The 17,974-nt window shown below is 38.7% G+C and overlaps 1 protein-coding gene across 1 annotated transcript in view; it reads left to right on the top strand.

The window, feature by feature from the left end:
- The window catches only part of LOC113099542 (teneurin-3-like), a 97,090-nt gene extending 79,316 nt beyond the window's left edge, over positions 1-17,774 (top strand). The window contains exons 21-30 of the mRNA XM_026264402.1: positions 2,654-2,903; positions 7,704-7,936; positions 8,988-9,142; positions 10,295-11,175; positions 11,567-11,742; positions 12,607-12,842; positions 13,314-13,610; positions 14,102-15,713; positions 15,847-15,977; positions 16,657-17,774. Of these exons, the coding sequence (XP_026120187.1) occupies positions 2,654-2,903; positions 7,704-7,936; positions 8,988-9,142; positions 10,295-11,175; positions 11,567-11,742; positions 12,607-12,842; positions 13,314-13,610; positions 14,102-15,713; positions 15,847-15,977; positions 16,657-17,409 (4,724 nt within the window). The 3' untranslated portion in view covers positions 17,410-17,774. The remainder of the gene's footprint in view (positions 1-2,653; positions 2,904-7,703; positions 7,937-8,987; positions 9,143-10,294; positions 11,176-11,566; positions 11,743-12,606; positions 12,843-13,313; positions 13,611-14,101; positions 15,714-15,846; positions 15,978-16,656) is intronic.
- The last annotated feature ends 200 nt before the right edge of the window (positions 17,775-17,974 follow it).

Below are 17,974 nucleotides of genomic sequence, written 5' to 3'. Positions count from 1 at the left end.
TGGGCTGGGTGTTCTCAAGATCCCATTTGACTTTGTCTTCATTCCAGTCCTCCTCTCAATCAATTAATCAATGGCAGGGCTTAATCAAGCAGGAACAAATTGCTATGCACCCTGTTTAGCTGCACATGGGAAGACATCAGCCATGAATCACATGCAGTTCAGAATTGCAGAGGGTTTTGTGTCATTTAAGCACTCTGTGAATTAACAGCTGATTTCAGCCAATGACAGTTTACCAAGCTTGCTGCTAAAGTGACATTCATCACACTAAAGAGGAATGCCCGATGAGACTTGGCACTGGATGCACTTGATTCGTCTCGTCAGTGACAGTGCATTCAAGATGGGTGACTTGTGATGTGCAAATCTCCAGATTTTTAAAAACATCTAGATGGTCTGTATAATTAGGACATTTTCAGGTTCACATTTCTTTGGCTGTGTTTACGCAAGAAACACAGTTTTTTTTTTTTATAGTTCAAAACCAGCTATACAGAATTTTTTTTTTTTTTTGCATGACATGCCAAGATGTGATGTAGCAGCTTAAGACTTCTGTCTGAATGGCTGGTGCTTTAAAATGGGAAGTAGCTGAAGATTTTCCTAAAAGGTTTTATGTCAAAGGTTTTTTTTTTATCTCTTTAATCAAATTGTCATAACTCCATCTTTCATTGAAATCAACAGACACTACTTCAGTTTTGTGACTTTAATTACATTCACTCAGTCATGCCACTAAGGTACACATATATCTGCTACACAAAATCAATACAAAATCAGTATATGTAATTGTTATTTATCATCACATTGCCCATCCCTATGTTAAGGAATTATATACATAAAAGTTTGAATATAAAGTGCTATACAAATTGGACTGACTTGACTAACTGCTAAAGTGCACTACGCTGTACAGTATGTGATAATTAAAGCACCTCAGCTAAAAATATCTGAATTATCTAGAAAAAAAACAAAATAATCACGAACTAGTCAACTTGTTAGTATTTGGGCCAACTATTCGACCACATTGTTATCTATTTTCTGTATTTCCATGATCGGTGTAGACCACATTCCATTAGAAGAGTCAAAAGAGTCACTCTGCTCTGCTTCTGACACTTTGGTTTGTCTTGTTTACTTGCATAAAATAAGAAAAAGAAATAATAATAATAATAACAACAACAACAATATTAATAATAATACATTAAAAACATTTGAAACTGAACAGTTTCAGACTCATAGTTTTAATGAAGTGCGGCCTCTGAACCAATTACAAAGCAGAGGTGATTGTGTGTAGCCACTGATGTAGCGTGTTACTGAACTTGAGATGTATTGGCTAGCCAATGGGAGTGTAGTTCAGTGCAGTATTACTGATGTGATTAATAGGCCAAAGCAAGTGTTGAAAGTCTAACATGTTGCTCAGTATGAATAATTTATGGCCCTGGGCATGGCACTTCCCTTTGAAGTTCCTCTTTGAAGCCAACCCCAAAAAGAAACAAGTTACGTTTTCACAGGACTGAAATATTTATCTGTAATGACCCAAGCTCACGCTAAGTCTTGGACAGAAAGTGGTATTAAAATAATTGAAACGATCAAAGGTTTTAAAAGCTGAGATATATAGGGATTGGAAAATAAAGCAGACAGCTGTGTAAACAATCACTTCTCAGGTGATGAAAATGTCTCCGGTTGGTACATTTAATGCCATGCCCGAGGACCGTATTCTTTTTTTTAATTTTATTTATTTATTTATTTATTTATTTTTTTTTAGGGGTATTGCAGATTTGAGACAGATTCTCTCTGATTCAACAGCACAAACATGACAAAATCCTTAAAAAAAATAAATAATAATAAATAAATAAAAACTGTCATATTTTTGCCATCAAAACTGCTGTGGCATAAGCTTTTCTCTAAACATGTTGTAAAATATATTTCAGATGTTGAAAAACAAAATAATGAGACAAATACATTAGTATCATAATAAAGAAAATTACCTGATGAGTGCATTTTTTAAATGTAGAACATTTATATATAAAAAAAAATAAATTGTGAATTGACACAAATTATAGAATAGCGCCTATTATGCAAATGCAATGTATTTATCCTTTTGCTTATTTTCATATACATGTTCTAAATTGCATTGAAAGGAAAATAATGAAAAAACAAAATAACAAAGACTAACATCAAATAATAAAATATGTAATTTTGCTCACAACTAGACTGCTCAAGAAGTGCTTAATTTATTTCCAAAGTTGAATCATCCATAATAAAAATGTTCATTATGGTAGCTCCACTTTAATGGAGTTTCTAACGGAAGTTCAGGAAGATCACAGCACTAAGTGCCCCCCATAGTGATGTCCAGGAAACTTTTATCTATAGTTGAGGACATTCCAAAAAAGAAAAGAAAAAGAAAACCATCTACTCTTTTTTTTTTTTTTAACCCCTATTTTAGATTACAAGAGCATTTGAGGTTGTGGAATCAGATAAGAATAGCATTTCACAGCTTCTCTATATAAAACAAATGAAAACATTTTATAAAGTTTTTTTTTATTTTTATAAATTATTACTACTAATAATAATGTTCTATTCCTGGGTCTATGTGATTTTGGTATATATATATATATTTATATATTTATTTATATATATTTTTTTTCTCCCACTTTTTCTGGTGTCTCAGGGATCCTGTATAAGGGAAATGGCGAGAATGTCTTCCTCTCCAAGCTTCCTCCCATCATCAGCACCATAATGGGGAATGGCAGACGCAGAAGCATCTCCTGCCCAAGCTGTAATGGACAGGCGGAGGGAAACAAACTGCTGGCTCCTGTTGCTCTTGCATGGGGCATCGATGGGAGCCTGTATGTTGGCGACTTCAATTACATCAGACGCATCTATCCATCAGGCAATGTTACCAGTGTCATGGAGCTCAGGTGAGTGAGCACAACCGGATGGGTGATTCAGCAGCAAGGAAATCTAGTAGAATACTTGAGGAGACATTTGGTGACAAATCACAGCATGCAGAGAGGCAGCATCTAGACAGTCTCTCTACAAAACATTTAAAAGTAATCCACAAAACTAGTCCTCACAAAACGAAGAAACGAAGGACTTCAGATTTTGCATAATAGTGGCACCAATTCTCACAGCAGGCAATTTTTAAAGTCTGACAGTAATTGTCTTGAAAGTTATGGTTTAATGCTGTGAATTTGTAAGCAGTGCTTTGATAGCTGTAGCAGCAGTGGTTGAAAGGGGATGAATTTAGAGACGTTTAGATTTTAGTGTGCTGACAGAGTGTTATGTTTTAGCCTGTTAGAAAAGTCAATTCTGTCAAAGAATTTGATTTATTTCAAATCTACTTTGAAATACACAGAATTTTAGAACATAATTTTATTTCAACACGTTGCCACATACAGTGTTAAGAATCAGTGTTGTTTTTGTTATTAAAAAAAAGGTGAAATAAAATATAAATATAAGAAGAAGAAAAAAAAAGTTTCCCTAATTAACTAAAGTGGGGCATACACTACAAGATAAATGGGGCAATTTTCCTGTGGTATGGGGTGTGTTAAGAATGATTGAATTGAACGTCGGGGCTGCAGCAATTTCAAATCATAAATATGCAACATGATGAATATATGCTATCAGAAATCCTGTTGTGTGGGGGGATCCCCGAGGACAAATGTGCATGCACTCTGTACATTGTCACATGGAGCTACATGATTCTCAATCAAAAAGTGAGTTTATGGAAGCATTAATCACCTCCAGCTCGCACTGTAATGTGAAGTCCACATTCAAATTACTTCATCCAACCTTTTTCTTTATTTCCACAAATTTTCAGTAAAAAAGCAATTCAGATACTATTAACACCGTCATCTGCCATTTGTTTACCACGTTTGACCCTGCAAGATTTCCTGTGTTCATACCTGGGACTCTAGTTGTTTGTGCAGTCTTCATCACATCGCGTCACTCCACACACTATAGTAACAAAACTTTTAAAGGGGTCATATGATGTTGCTAAAAAGAACATTATTTTGTGTATTTGGTGTAATTAAATATGTTTATGCAGTTTAAGGTTAAAAACACATTATTTTCCACATATTGTACATTACTGTTTCTCCTCTATGCCCCGCCTTTCTAAAATGCCTCAATTTTTTTAACTAATCTCATCGGTCTGAAAAGCAAGGTGTGCTCTGATTGGCTGACGATTCAGTGCATTCTGATTGGCCAAATGTCTCAAGTGTGTGATTGAAATGTTACGCCCCTTACCATACTGTGAAGCATGTCCCAGTCAGAATATTGGCATATACAACGTATACAGTACTGTGCAAGTCTTAGGCCACTAGTATTTTCACCATCAAAAAAATGGTTTTAAGTCAGTTATTTCTATATTTTGCTGTAGTGTGTCAGTAGGAAATATCAGTTTACATTTCCAAACGTTGTTTTTTGGCATTAATCCAGTGAGATTTTTGTTTGTTTTTCAGGTAGCTTTGCAGGTAGGTTTCTTGAAGTGTCTTGGAGACATTACCACAGTTCTGGATCTAGTGTGTCTCAGTTTGTTCATGTTATTCCAGACAGACTGGATGATGGTGAGAGTACTGTCTCTTGTCAGACTCCTTGTGGAAACAAAAATTTCACTGGATTATTACAATTAATGGCAAAAATAATGTTTGTAAATGAAAACTGACTTTTTTTTTTTTGGTGAAAATACTAGTGGCCTAAGACTTTTGAACAGTACTGTACATTCCCTATACATTCCCTCCATAAAATGTGCTGCACCCTAAATATTGGGGTTGAACTGTTCTGGAACAGTATTGTAAATACAATTTAACCACTGTTTTCTAGTTGTGTCATCTTTTGGAAGGCCAAACAAGGGATTTTCGATTCACAACGAAATACAGTTTATATATATACATTTATCATTGTGTTTGGTCTCTCACATTTCTGACAAGATTTTAAAAATCTTTTAATGTGGGCCAGCCTTAAGTTGAAAATCTAAAATTACTAAAAAGGAAAACTGATTCAAAAAGGTAAACATAAATATTTTAGAATATTTACAATTTTTTTGAGGTATTGTATTCTCAGTATAGGATTTTTGTAAATAAATAAAGTAGTCACCAATGGGTTCCTGAATGAACAAGGGGTTATGGGAAGTAAATATAATAATTGTACACTATTTGACCTATACCGTATGTTCTGATGATATGTTTCCCTCCTTTTTTCAAACTACCCAAAGAAATAAGGATTTCAGGCACAGGTAAGTTGTGTGTAGTAAACGTCACACAATGTTGATTTTGAAAGACATGCATGTATTATGTAAAAAAAATTAAGATGGGTAACTTTTTTTTTTTTTAAATGAACAACAAAATCATTTGTGACCCTTCTGGCCCCTTTTTTTTTATGGAACTACATTTCCAAATGGTGTCTATAGAAAACGAACCCTAATCCCAGAAGATGTCAAGGCACATTTTATGAAAGATGTTTGCACATCACCACATTTTTTTGACTGTCTGAAAGATTTACTGAAGCCATGTAAGAGGATTTAGGATTATGTTGCAGTTGCCGACACTTTGGGCCTTCATCTGAAAGGAGTACCACTGTTTCACATTTTCACATCTGGATTTTACACAGACCAGTGCCTCTGAGTGTGAATAGGTTTCCAAACAGTCCAGGATATCGATCTAATAGAGTAAGCTCAGCGTGCAAGAATAGCCTTAAAATTGCTTTTGATGAAATGTGAAAAGGTTTGTCTGATCCCATATGAGAAGGTCACAGATCTCCACACCATCATGCACAAAGTCTCAACTGGACTGGTCATTTAACCACTAATGGCATGTCTGGAGGGGCCACACTAACTCGTTCAGAAAGGAGCAGGCTGATTGGAAGACAGAATTAATGAATGCAAATAAGCGTAGCGTTCTGAAAAGCCATCAGTTGTTGACAGTCATTAACCCTTAGGGGACTAAGCCCTTTTTGGTCCGTTTTCTCTATTTTTACATTTCGGCTTATAAACCATATGTAATGAGGATGGACCACCATGTATTTGGTATCAATGGATTCAGAAGACCCTAAGCTACCATAAGCATGCATGCAATATGTCTATAAAGGAAGTATGAGTGACAAGTTGTACAATAAACTAGAGAATTTCAAAGACGAAAATGAGATTTTTGTCATTTATTACTGAAAATCCTACCTAACACAACAATAGTTAAAAGTTTTTGACCCAAAAATATATTTTTCAAACTCTTTGCTTGACAGAAATGGGTTAATGTTCAATCAAATGTGAAAAGAACAATTAAATAATTAACTTTATTTACAAACAGTCCTAGGCGTTTTTTTTATTTTTGGGACTAAGCCCTTTTTGGTCTGTTTTCTCTATTTTTATATTTGGGCTTATAAATCATATGTAAAGGAGATGAAACACCCTGTGTTTGGTATCTATGGATTCAGAAGACCCTAAGCTACCATAAGCATGCATGCAATATGTTTATATAAAGGAAGTATGAGTGAAAATTTTTACAATAAACTAGAGAATTTCAAAAACGAAAATTAGATTTTTGTCATTTATTACTGAAAAACACACAATATAGAACAGTTTTTGAACAAAGAAAATATATTTTTTCAAACTCTTTGCTTGACAGAAATGTGTTATTGTATAATCAAATGTGTAAAGAACAATTAAATAATTAACTTTTTTTAAAAACAGTCCTAGGCATGCCAGTGAGCAAAGCAAGGCCAGGCCTTTCCAGTAATTGTTCCAGAGCTTGTTCTGCCGTAAATCTTTTACTGCTTGCCATTTTGATAAAACAATTCTGTAATAATGCTGTATCTCTCTCGAATTTATCTCTTTGTGCTCGCTAACACTCCGATTGCTTTCTGCTTTTTCCACGTGATGCTGATTCTCCGATCGCTCGAATTTAGCTCTTTGTGCTCGCTAATACTCCGATCGCTCTCTGTAACACTATGATCGCGTTCTGCTTTCTCCACCCTGATGCTGATTCTCTGAACGCTTATTGATTACATGTCTTTTACTTTAGTCCAGCCAGCTTTTACAACGCTACAGCAGAGCTACAGAGTCCTCTGAATCGCTAGAAGACATAACCTTCCTCTGATTGGGTTAGAAAAAGACTCCTCCCAGCGGCAATTTTTCCATTGGCTGTTGCGTGTTAAATCTGCCTAGCACAATCGTTTTCATTGGCCTGTTTACGCAGTGGTATTGCGCAATAAGGGAAGTGTTTATATACAAACTGGACACCGCTGTTTTCAGCGGAATCTGAGGAAGACGGCAAAAAAAACCGCATCTCTCTAGCATTAATAGTTTTTGAGATAACTACACATTTGTAAAAGTATGCCATTTTGGGCGGTACCGCCCAATCCGTCCCCAGAGGGTTAAGATATGCTTTCCCCGCAAGGGAACAGGAATGATCGAAATAATCTGGCAGTCTTGAAGTCGTCATCACAGCCTCCGCAAACATGTTCCAGTCACATCACATTTACTTCTCTTTCACACATTCTTTTTCTCATCTGTCAGGAGCTCACACCCTTTTGATAGATGCGAAAAGCATACTGCGATTCTCTCACCATCTTTAATTATATTAATATTCTAATCAGTCTCTCATTTCATCTGCCATCTTCAATTGCAATGTCAGACCAATAATTTATGAGTCGCACTGACTTGGCTTGACAGCAAACTAATGTCTTCGCTAATAACTCCTACTGTTTATATGTCTCTCCCCAAGTAACAATCCCGCTCACCGCTACTACCTGACAACAGATCCCATGACGGGGCGGCTGTATGTGTCCGACACCAACTCCAGACGCATCTATAGCCCACAGGTGCTTCTGGCCAGATCAGAGCCGCAGCAGAATGTGGAGGTGGTGGCGGGAACAGGAGATCACTGTCTTCCCTTTGATGAAACTCAGTGTGGAGATGGAGGACCAGCCACCGAGGCTCTCCTCACAGGACCCAAAGGTATTATTACAGGATCATTAAAACTGACAATCAAAAGGGTCATGCATTCTTTTCAAGGAAAGAGATGAGAAACATGGGTTCTTCAAACTTCAGAAATAGCTGCAATGAATCTTCTGAGGCGTCTGGCACACTTTGATTGACATGAAAGATCATCCCGAAGCGCTGTTAGCTTTTAAACACTGTATTATGTAGTGAGGTTTTTGATTGCCACTTCAGCGAGGGAAACGGGAACTGACAGCCCCGGGATACATACTAAATTATTTGACTGAGCCAGACACGATGGATTGATGAAGCTTCTTTGAACGATTCGTGACTTCACTGACATAAATTATAAAATGTCACACCCGTCTGGTGAATATAGACAAACTATTTCAACATATAATCTAGTCATGCAGAAAAATATATGTTTTCATTGTTTTTCAAAAAATGTCATGTACACATGTATGCATGCACTGAATGATGGATACATTAGTTATCATATTTCCTGTGTAGATGGCTACATAATGTGTTGAATTGATGGAATGTGCACACATTTTGGACTATAAAAATCAAAAGGCATTTATGCATGCATGCAGTTTCCTTGGTTAGGACTGAGATTTCTGCCATGATGTCAGTTCACTGTTTTTGTCAGGCACACAAACTCTCACTTCTACCACTCAGCTAGGCACGCATTTAGCAAGCGGCAGTTACTATAGCAACCCACACTTTCATAATTTGGGTTTAAAAGTGGGTTTGATGCTTTCCCACTCCATGCATTTGTCAAATACCCTGAGCAGACGTATAGACCGACTGAGACGGAGTGAGCGAGAGTGAACACGGGCTGAAATGCTAGAGGGAGGGTGAGATGTCCTAATACATCCTATTCCACTTTCTCCTTAAGAAATAATTCAGCAGTGGGAGGCAAGATGTGAATAATTGAGGGCGATGCTTTCTGCAGTGACCTGAGTAATGGGAAGCCAAACATGACACATGTACCCGCTGCCTAGATCAGGCAAGCAAAGACCACAGCTGTGTGACCTGCACATTTAGTTCCTTCCTCTATTCTCTCCAGGGATCACTGTTGACAAGAACGGACTGATCTACTTTGTGGATGGGACCGTAATCCGGAAGGTGGATCAGAATGGCATCATCTCCACCTTACTGGGGTCCAATGACCTTGCCTCTGCTCGACCTCTGAGCTGTGACTCAGTTATGGACATCCATCAGGTGAATAGTGAAAATTGCTCAAATCAACACATGCAAGTAATTTATCATGACTCATGTAAAGACCTAAATGAGTTTTGGTCCTAGTACAATAAGGTAACTTTGTTAACATAAATGCATTGATATCATGAACTAACAATGAATTAAAAATTTTAAATAAGTAAAAGAAAAAAATAAAATACATGTATTGCTCTTGGTTGGTATTCATTATTAATATATTAGGGCTGTGCAAAAAATCGAATGCGATTTTCATGCACATCTCATCAGTAAAGACGCTCCTTTAATTTGAAGTATTATCTCCAGCACCTGTGTTTAGATCAGGGTTGCCAGGTTTTAACAACAAATCCTTCCCCGTTGCTTCTCAAAACTGGTCCAAAACGAATCGCGATTCCAGGAGGTTCCCAGATTAAAAAAATGCTTCCCGGGGTTAAAATATACGGGTTTTTTTGGGCATGGTTGTCTTGGTAAAATTCGCATTTTAGGGGCTAAATATCACATTATTGGTATTGGGGTTGCTTCGAACCACGGACATGAAAAACAACCGCAGACTTAACAACACTGGTACAGGTGGAGCGGCAGGTACTACACAGAGCCATAGTCTACCGACAACTAACACAAAATCACTTTCAAAATCGACAAAGAATCGCCACCGATTTTAAAATCGATTTTGTGTAGATTGTCAGTGAATTACGGCTCTGTGTAGTAAATGCCAACCATTGTTGCCAAGTCTGTGGTAAGTTTTTCATGTCCGCTAGTCGAGGCGACAATACCAATGACGTGATATTTAGCCCCTAAAATGCGAATTTAACCAAGGTAACCATGCCATAAAACTAAAATTTTAACCCCGGAAAGCAATTTTTTTTTCGGGGAGCCTTCTGGAAGCACGATTGGGCTAGTTTTGGACTAGTTTTGAGAAGCAACTGGGCAGGATTTGTTGTGAAAACCTGGCAACCATGATCTGAACGCACGTGCTGGAGATATACTTCAAATTACAGAAGCATCTTTACTGATGAGATGTGCATGAAAATCGCATTCGATTTATATATATATATATATATATATATATATCTTCATAAATGGAAGTGGAGTTATATAAACTATAGCAGCTGCATATCTTTTTGAACAATGCCTTTCGTCTTATCCCTCTGCCTTTAGGTGTCTTTAGAATGGCCGACAGATCTGGCTGTTAGTCCGATGGATAACTCCTTGTTTGTGCTGGACGGCGGTGTAGTTTTGCGGATCACTGAGGAGGGGCAGGTCAGTGTGGCAGCAGGCAGACCCCTTCACTGCCCCATGGCTTCTACAGACATCTTGGTGACAGAAACACAGCAAGCCACGCAAACCCATCTGGAATCCCCAAGCGCCATCACTGTCTCCTTCAATGGAGTGCTGCACATCGCAGAGACAGACGAGAGGAAAATGAGCCGCATACGCAGCGTGGCAGCAGATGGCGAGATCACTCACCTGGCTGGGGCGCCTTCAGATTGCGACTGCAAGACCGATGTCAACTGTGATTGTTACCTTACAGGAGACGGCTTCGCTAAAGATGCTCGGCTGAATGGGCCGTCCTCTCTCGCGGCAGCTCCGGATGGAACCCTGTATGTAGCTGACCTGGGAAACGTTCGCATTCGAGCGATTGGAAAAAACAAGCCTGCACTTAACAGTATGGGCTTGTATGAAGTGGCATCGTCCATGGAGCAGGAAGTATACATGTTTGACAGTAATGGCACACACCAGCACACGGCCAAACTGATCATAGGAGACTTCAAATACAACTTCAGCTATAGCAATGAAGGAGATCTGACCTCAGTGGCCGACAGTTATGGGAACACGCTACGGATTCGCCGGGATGCCAGCCGCCTTCCTGTCCGCATCGTTGCACCTGACAACCAGGTTATTTGGCTAACTGTAGGCTCGAGTGGTGGGCTGAAGACCCTTGGCACACAGGGGCGTGAACAGGTGCTGCTAACTTACCATGGCAACAGTGGTCTCCTGGCAACCAAGAGCACTGCCAATGGATGGACAACATTCTATGAGTAAGAGTGTTTTAGCGTTTCTGATTGCTATGCTTTGCTTGCCAGTAAACATTGGTAAACATTGCTATTATCGCTCAAATTTAGGGACAGCAATTTGAACAAGTTCTAAATCTTGACTCATACATGGACTCAAAACATTTTTGCTACAGACATGAATGATATCTAAAATCAAGCTGGTAATTATGGAGAGGTTTATACTGTTTATTTTCTAAGTAGTCACACCTTGCCTGGTGGATGATGAATTGGGAAACATCCAAGAATTCTGAAAGAGGACCTGAATCATTTCTAGGGAACAACACAGAAGTGATATAGACTTTAAAACAGATAGCACAGTAGAAAAAGTGCGTATTCACATGGAATGCATTAAATGCAACATCCTTCTCTTTTTCAGCTATGACACAGAGGGACGACTGACCAATGTAACTTTTCCTACTGGTGTGGTTACCAGTCTGGCCTATGCCATGGAAAGTGTCTCTACAGTAGAAAGAGAAAGTTCTGAACGAGATGAAGCTGCAATCATAACTACAAACCAGTCAGCAATTCAAAATGTCCTCACATTACATCAAGGTAACCCTTAATCTTATGAATATAAATACATATTTTGGCATATTATGTCATTAGAGGTCGAAGATTTTTCATCAGAATTGACACAGATTATCTTCAGACCATCCAGGCAAACAGCTATCAAAAGATTTTTCTTGAAAAATATGAAAAAAACAAAAATTTTTGCTTATAACTTATGAATGGTTTGGCCACAAAACTGTTCTCTTAAGATTCAGTGCAGCATGCCGAATTGAACAATACCCAATTTTCCCATGTCAGCAATTTTGGGCATCAGCTATTTAGAATTTTCTCATAAAATGCTTGATTGCATTGGTGTATCATTATGAAACACAGTATGTGTCTTCGGCACCATGCCCTGATGGTACTCAAAAAGTTTCATGATGGTGTGATAAAAAGTGATTTTCAAAAATGCTAATAACTTTTGAGTATATTAGCCTATTGTAATGAATCTGATCTCCTTATAGAATCTTTGGATCATGCCGAGAACATGGATACCAATTTTACCATAGTCAGCTGAACTTCCTGTCCACCATTTTGATTTGTTGAAATATTACTTTCTCAAACTCAGCCTAGATCTTTAATTCGATTTTGACTAAATTTGACTTGAATCCTCTTCAGACCATGCTGACAAAAAGTTTACATGAAATTATTGGCATGAGGCCAAGCTGATACTGAGGCTGGAACTCTGGAGTACTTTGGCATATTGACAACAAACGTTTAACTCATCCCAAAAGCTTTAATTACTCATTGTTGCATCTGAACTGATGCCCCATGCCATGCGTAGTTTCTCAATTTTGACTCCGTTGTGCTTGGCCAATTAATTACTGCTTGCAGTTATGTTTTATGTTTTCTTTTTTTATTTTGCAGATCAGCTGAAGAACAACTATGTGATTGGTTATGACCATTCCTTGTGGATTCTGTATGCCAATGGAATGAACACTCACTACCAGACGGAACCACACATTCTGGCTGGTGCATCCTCCCCTACGCTGGCACGAAGAAATATGACCCTACCTGATGACAGCGGGCAAAACTTGGTTGAATGGCGCTTTCGTAAAGAGCAGACAAGGACGAAGGTCACTGTGTTTGGACGCAAGTTACGAGTACGTAAGTCCATTTATAGAGGACAATGGTTTGGCAAATGGTTTAAAGTCTGAGATTGAATCTACTGCTTGTTGAAAGCAACCACAGCACAGTTTTGAATGTATTAGTCATATTGTAACACTTGACATCTGTCTTGAGGTTCAACTGACCTCAGTCATAATAGACTATTTAAAAAAAAATCATGCAAGATTTCTTGCTATTCTTTTTGTGTAGATGTGTATTCTTGCAAATTTAATTAAGTAAATTTGGCATGAAGATGCCACCCAGCTGTTTTAGGAGAGAAGAAACAACAGTTTTACAGAGAAAATCAATTCTAAAATTGAAGTAGCCTACATTGCAAGATGATTTAATAGTTTAAGCGTGCCACTAAGCCACTTGGTTTTATAAAGTTGAGCTATTAATTATGAGACTCATTTTCACACTAAGATTGCCGTACCAATTTTGTGTCTCTCCTCTGCCTGCACTTCAAGGTAAATGGACGGAACATTTTGTCTGTTGATTATGACCGAGCGCTGAGGATAGAAAAGATCTATGATGATCACCGTAAATTCCTTCTGAAGATTGGTTATGACACAGCAGGTCAGCCCACTCTCTGGATGCCAAGTAGCAAGCTGCTGCCTGTCAACCTTACTCGCAATAGCAATGGGCAGTTGAGTGCCATACACTGGGGCTCTGTCTCAGAGAGGGCTGAGTATGATGGACAAGGCCGTCTGCTTTCCAGAACATTTCCCGATGGGAAGACCTGGCGCTACACATATCTGGAGAAGGTACAGGCCAGTGGATATTGCTTTTAGTGATGTATGTCATCAAGACATCAAGAGTTTTGTCAGTAGACTCTGCCGCATATACACTGCTTACCACCAATGTAAATCTTTTTTGACGTAATCACTTTTGCTCAATGTATTGTTTAAAAAATAATAATAATCAAATCTTACTGTACCCAAACTTTTGAACTATATATACCCTTAAATAAAAACAAAGATTCGATCATAATTTATACAACCTACACATGATTTTCTTTTCTTTCATGGAACAATACAAAACTAAAGATATGAAATATAAAAAAATATGTTTGTCAATAAATGAAATGAGGGCTAGTAAATGGTGAATAATTGCTATTTTTGGTTGAACTATGTCTTTTATATAGCAGAAACTTTTGTATCCTAATAAGATTAACCAACTAGTGTGACAATTGACATACAATTAGTTTATTTTAATTCCTCCTGGTTTATGCAAGTTATTTTCTTCTTTTTTGTAGTCCACTGTCCTTATACTGGCAAGTCAGCGGCAGTATGTCTTTGAATATGACCCTCAGGGAGGTCTTTCAGCAGTCACTATGCCTAGTGTGGCACGATACACTATGGAGACCATACGCTCGGTGTCTTACTACCGCAACCTTTACCATATGCCTGAGAGCAACGCTTCCGTCGCTGTAGACTACAGTGAGGATGGCAGGCTCCTGAGAGTGGCACAGCTGGGCACAGGACGGAGAGTCCTTTACCGGTACCGCTGGCACAACAAACTCTCAGAGGTTCTGTACGATAGCACTCGCGTCAGCTTCACCTATGATGAGACGGCAGGTGTGCTGAAGACGGTCAATCTGCAGAGTGAGGGTTTTATATGCACCATTAGATACAGACAGCTCGGCCCACTGGTAGACCGACAGATCTATCGCTTCAGTGAGGATGGGATGGTAAATGCTCGCTTTGACTACGCTTATGACAGTAGTCTGCGTGTGACGAGTATTCAGGGGGTCATCAATGAAACCCCACTGCCTATTGACCTTTATCAGTATGATGACATCTCAGGGAAAGTGGAGCAGTTCGGCAAATTTGGCGTCATCTATTATGACATCAACCAGATCATCTCTACCTCTGTCATGACTTACACCAAACACTTTGACGGACATGGTCGGGTTCGAGAGATTCAGTATGAATTATTCCGGTCTCTGCTCTTCTGGATCACGGTCCAGTATGACAATATGGGCAGAGTAACCAAACGGGAAATGAAGATTGGCTCGTTTGCTAATGCTACCAAGTACAGTTATGAATATGACGTGGACGGGCAGTTGCAGACAGTCTACCTCAATGAGAAAATGACATGGCGCTACAGCTATGACTTAAACGGGAACATACACCTGCTGAGTCCAGCAAACAGCGCACGAATCATGCCCCTCCGTTATGACCTGCGAGACCGTATAACTCGTCTTGGAGATCTGCAGTACGAGTTGGACGAAGATGGGTTTCTTTGCCAGAGAGGCTCTGAGATCTTCCAGTACAACTCCAATGGCCACCTAGAATGTGTCTACAGTAAATCCAACGGCTGGTCCGTCCAGTACCGTTACGATGGTTTGGGAAGAAGAGTATCAACGAAGTCCAGCATAGGACAACACCTGCAGTTCTTCTATGCTGATCTGAGCTACCCAAGCAGGATAACACATGTCTACAACCATTCCAGCTCTCAGATTACCTCTCTATACTATGACCTGCAGGGACACTTGTTTGCAATGGAGATCAGCAGTGGAGCAGAGTTCTACATCGCTTGTGATAACATAGGATCACCACTGGCTGTCTTTGGCAGTGATGGTACCCTGCTCAAGCAGATTCATTATACAGCCTATGGCGAGGTCTACTCGGACTCCAATCCTGACATCCAGCTGGTGATTGGGTTTCATGGAGGACTTTATGAACCTCTAACAAAACTGCTTCATTTTGGAGTGAGGGATTATGACATCATGTCAGGTCGCTGGACTGCACCTGACTTCATGCAGTGGGAGAAAATCATCAAGAACCCAGGCCCTTTCAATCTCTACATGTTCCGAAACAACAACCCAATAAGTAAAGTGCAGAAAGTTAGAGACTACTTAACAGGTATGGGATGGATTAATATCTGTATATTAAAATAAGTTCTGCTAGTAACATATCTTCTATACATTGCACATTTCATTGCATATCTCCAATCTTAAATTCTGATTTGTAATTTAGTCATTGATATTTGCTACAGATGTGAACACCTGGCTGGTCACATTTGGATTCCATCTCCATAATAGTATCCCTGGTTTCCCTATCCCCATTTCTGAGATGACACAAGCCTCTTATGAACTGGCCAAAAGTCAAGTGTGGGACGACCTGACAGTAAGTTTATTGTGGATGAATATCTTTACGTATAGTACTAGTATAAAGGGTTATTATAGTTAATTGAATCTAAAACCATAAAAAAACATTACTTTCCATTACTTTAAATAAGAGTAACGTTAACTGAAATACAATCAATTTAAAAATATAGATATATTTTAATTCAGCAGTTGCCAAGGCAACATTTCTCATTTTCATTTTGTTGAACTTGATGTACTACAAAAAAAATAAAAATAATATATATATATATATATATATATATAAAACCTATGACAAAAAACTACTAAAACTTTATATTAAATATTTCAAATTAAAATGATAAAATAAAAAAGTAATGCAAAATAATAATAAAACAGAGTATAATAATACTAACAGAGTGAGAATACTAGATCAGAGTCTGAGATTTGTTTTGGATTATTATATTATATTATTACCCTGGTAGTAGGTTTTTTGTATCATTACATCTTCAAATAATAGTACCAGGATTTTTATAATAATAATAATTTATAATAAAATGATAAAAGCTGTATTTCTACGAAAAATTAAATAAAGAAATCCAAATTAAAAATAATTGTATCTCCATTTTTTTTTAGATCTTGTAGTATCCCTTTGAATAATTGGAATGGAATGGAACTATAGCCACATGTTTCTGTAAAATGTTTATTTTCTTCTTTTATAGGCCAGCTTTGCAGTCCAGCAGCACGTCATCCGACAAGCTGAAGCATTTCTATCATTTGGGGATCTGCCACAGGTTGAGTTCGGCCCTAGCCAAAGGGCTGATAAACCCTGGCTGTGGTTTGCCTCAAGTGATTCTTTGATAGGTCGCGGGATCATGCTGGCCCTTTACAAGGGTATCGTGATAACTCGCGCACTAAGCCTGGCTAATGAGGATTGCGTCAAGGTTGCCAACATCCTCAATGGCGCACTTTACTTGAAAGACCTGCACTTTATTTTGGATGGCAGAGACACACACTTCTTTGTGAAAATGAATTCTCCTGAAGCAGACCTGGCAGCGCTGCGGCTTACTAGCGGACGGAAAGAACTTGATAATGCGGTGAACGTGACTGTGTCACAGTCCACAGCTGTGCTAGGTGGCCGCACCCGGCGCTTCGCAGATGTGGAGTTTCAGAGGGGGGCTCTCACCCTGCACGTGCGCTACGGGGCGTCTCTGGATGAGGAACGAGTGCGTGTTTTAGAGCTGGCCCGACAGAGGGCTCTCGCCATCTCGTGGGCACGTGAGCAGCAGCGGGTCCGGAACGGAGAGGAAGGATCCCGCCTATGGACTGAGGGAGAGAGGAGACAGCTTCTCAGCAGCGGACGAGTGCAAGGCTACGATGGATATTATGTGCTGTCGGTAGAGCAGTATCCTGAGCTAGCCGACAGCGTCAGCAACATTCAGTTCCTCAGACAAAATGAGATTGGCAAAAGGTAGTGAACAGACCATTATTAGCCACTTACATACATGCAATTTGTTATAGAAGAATAAGTTAAGCGGACACATTTATTACATTCTCAGTTTGTAAAAATGCTACTACTCCTAGTCAAATAAGAAGTGTACTACCTAGGGGAAAGAAAGAGTATTAAAACAACGCTGTGCGTTGTGAAACATTGTGTTTTCTCAAGACCTATTTAAGGCCTTAGCAAGGTTACAATTGTGGAGCACAATGAATTTATGAACTTTGCATCAAGAGACAGGCCAGATTCATAAAGCTGTTGATATCTTTATTTAACTATTTATTATTAATTTTTACAAGCACTATTCAAATATGTCCCTACAGAGAAAAATGGCATACCTTTTGGAAAATGAATAATGTTTACATATGCATATCACTATACCACTGCAAAAATACCATGTGATGTCAGGTGGGTAATTGTAGCCAGCTATACACTGTAATATTTTTATATTTATTCAGATTTGTCTCTTTTTCCTGTAAACTCCTGTTCATGAATATCATGATAGAAAAAAAAAAAGAAAATCTTTTTTTGGCAATCATGCC

Source organism: Carassius auratus, unplaced genomic scaffold, assembly GCF_003368295.1.
Source record: "Carassius auratus strain Wakin unplaced genomic scaffold, ASM336829v1 scaf_tig00216959, whole genome shotgun sequence".
NCBI lineage: Eukaryota > Metazoa > Chordata > Actinopteri > Cypriniformes > Cyprinidae > Carassius > Carassius auratus.
Note: the sequence above shows the minus strand (reverse complement) of the source record. Positions and strands in the feature narration are given on the sequence as shown.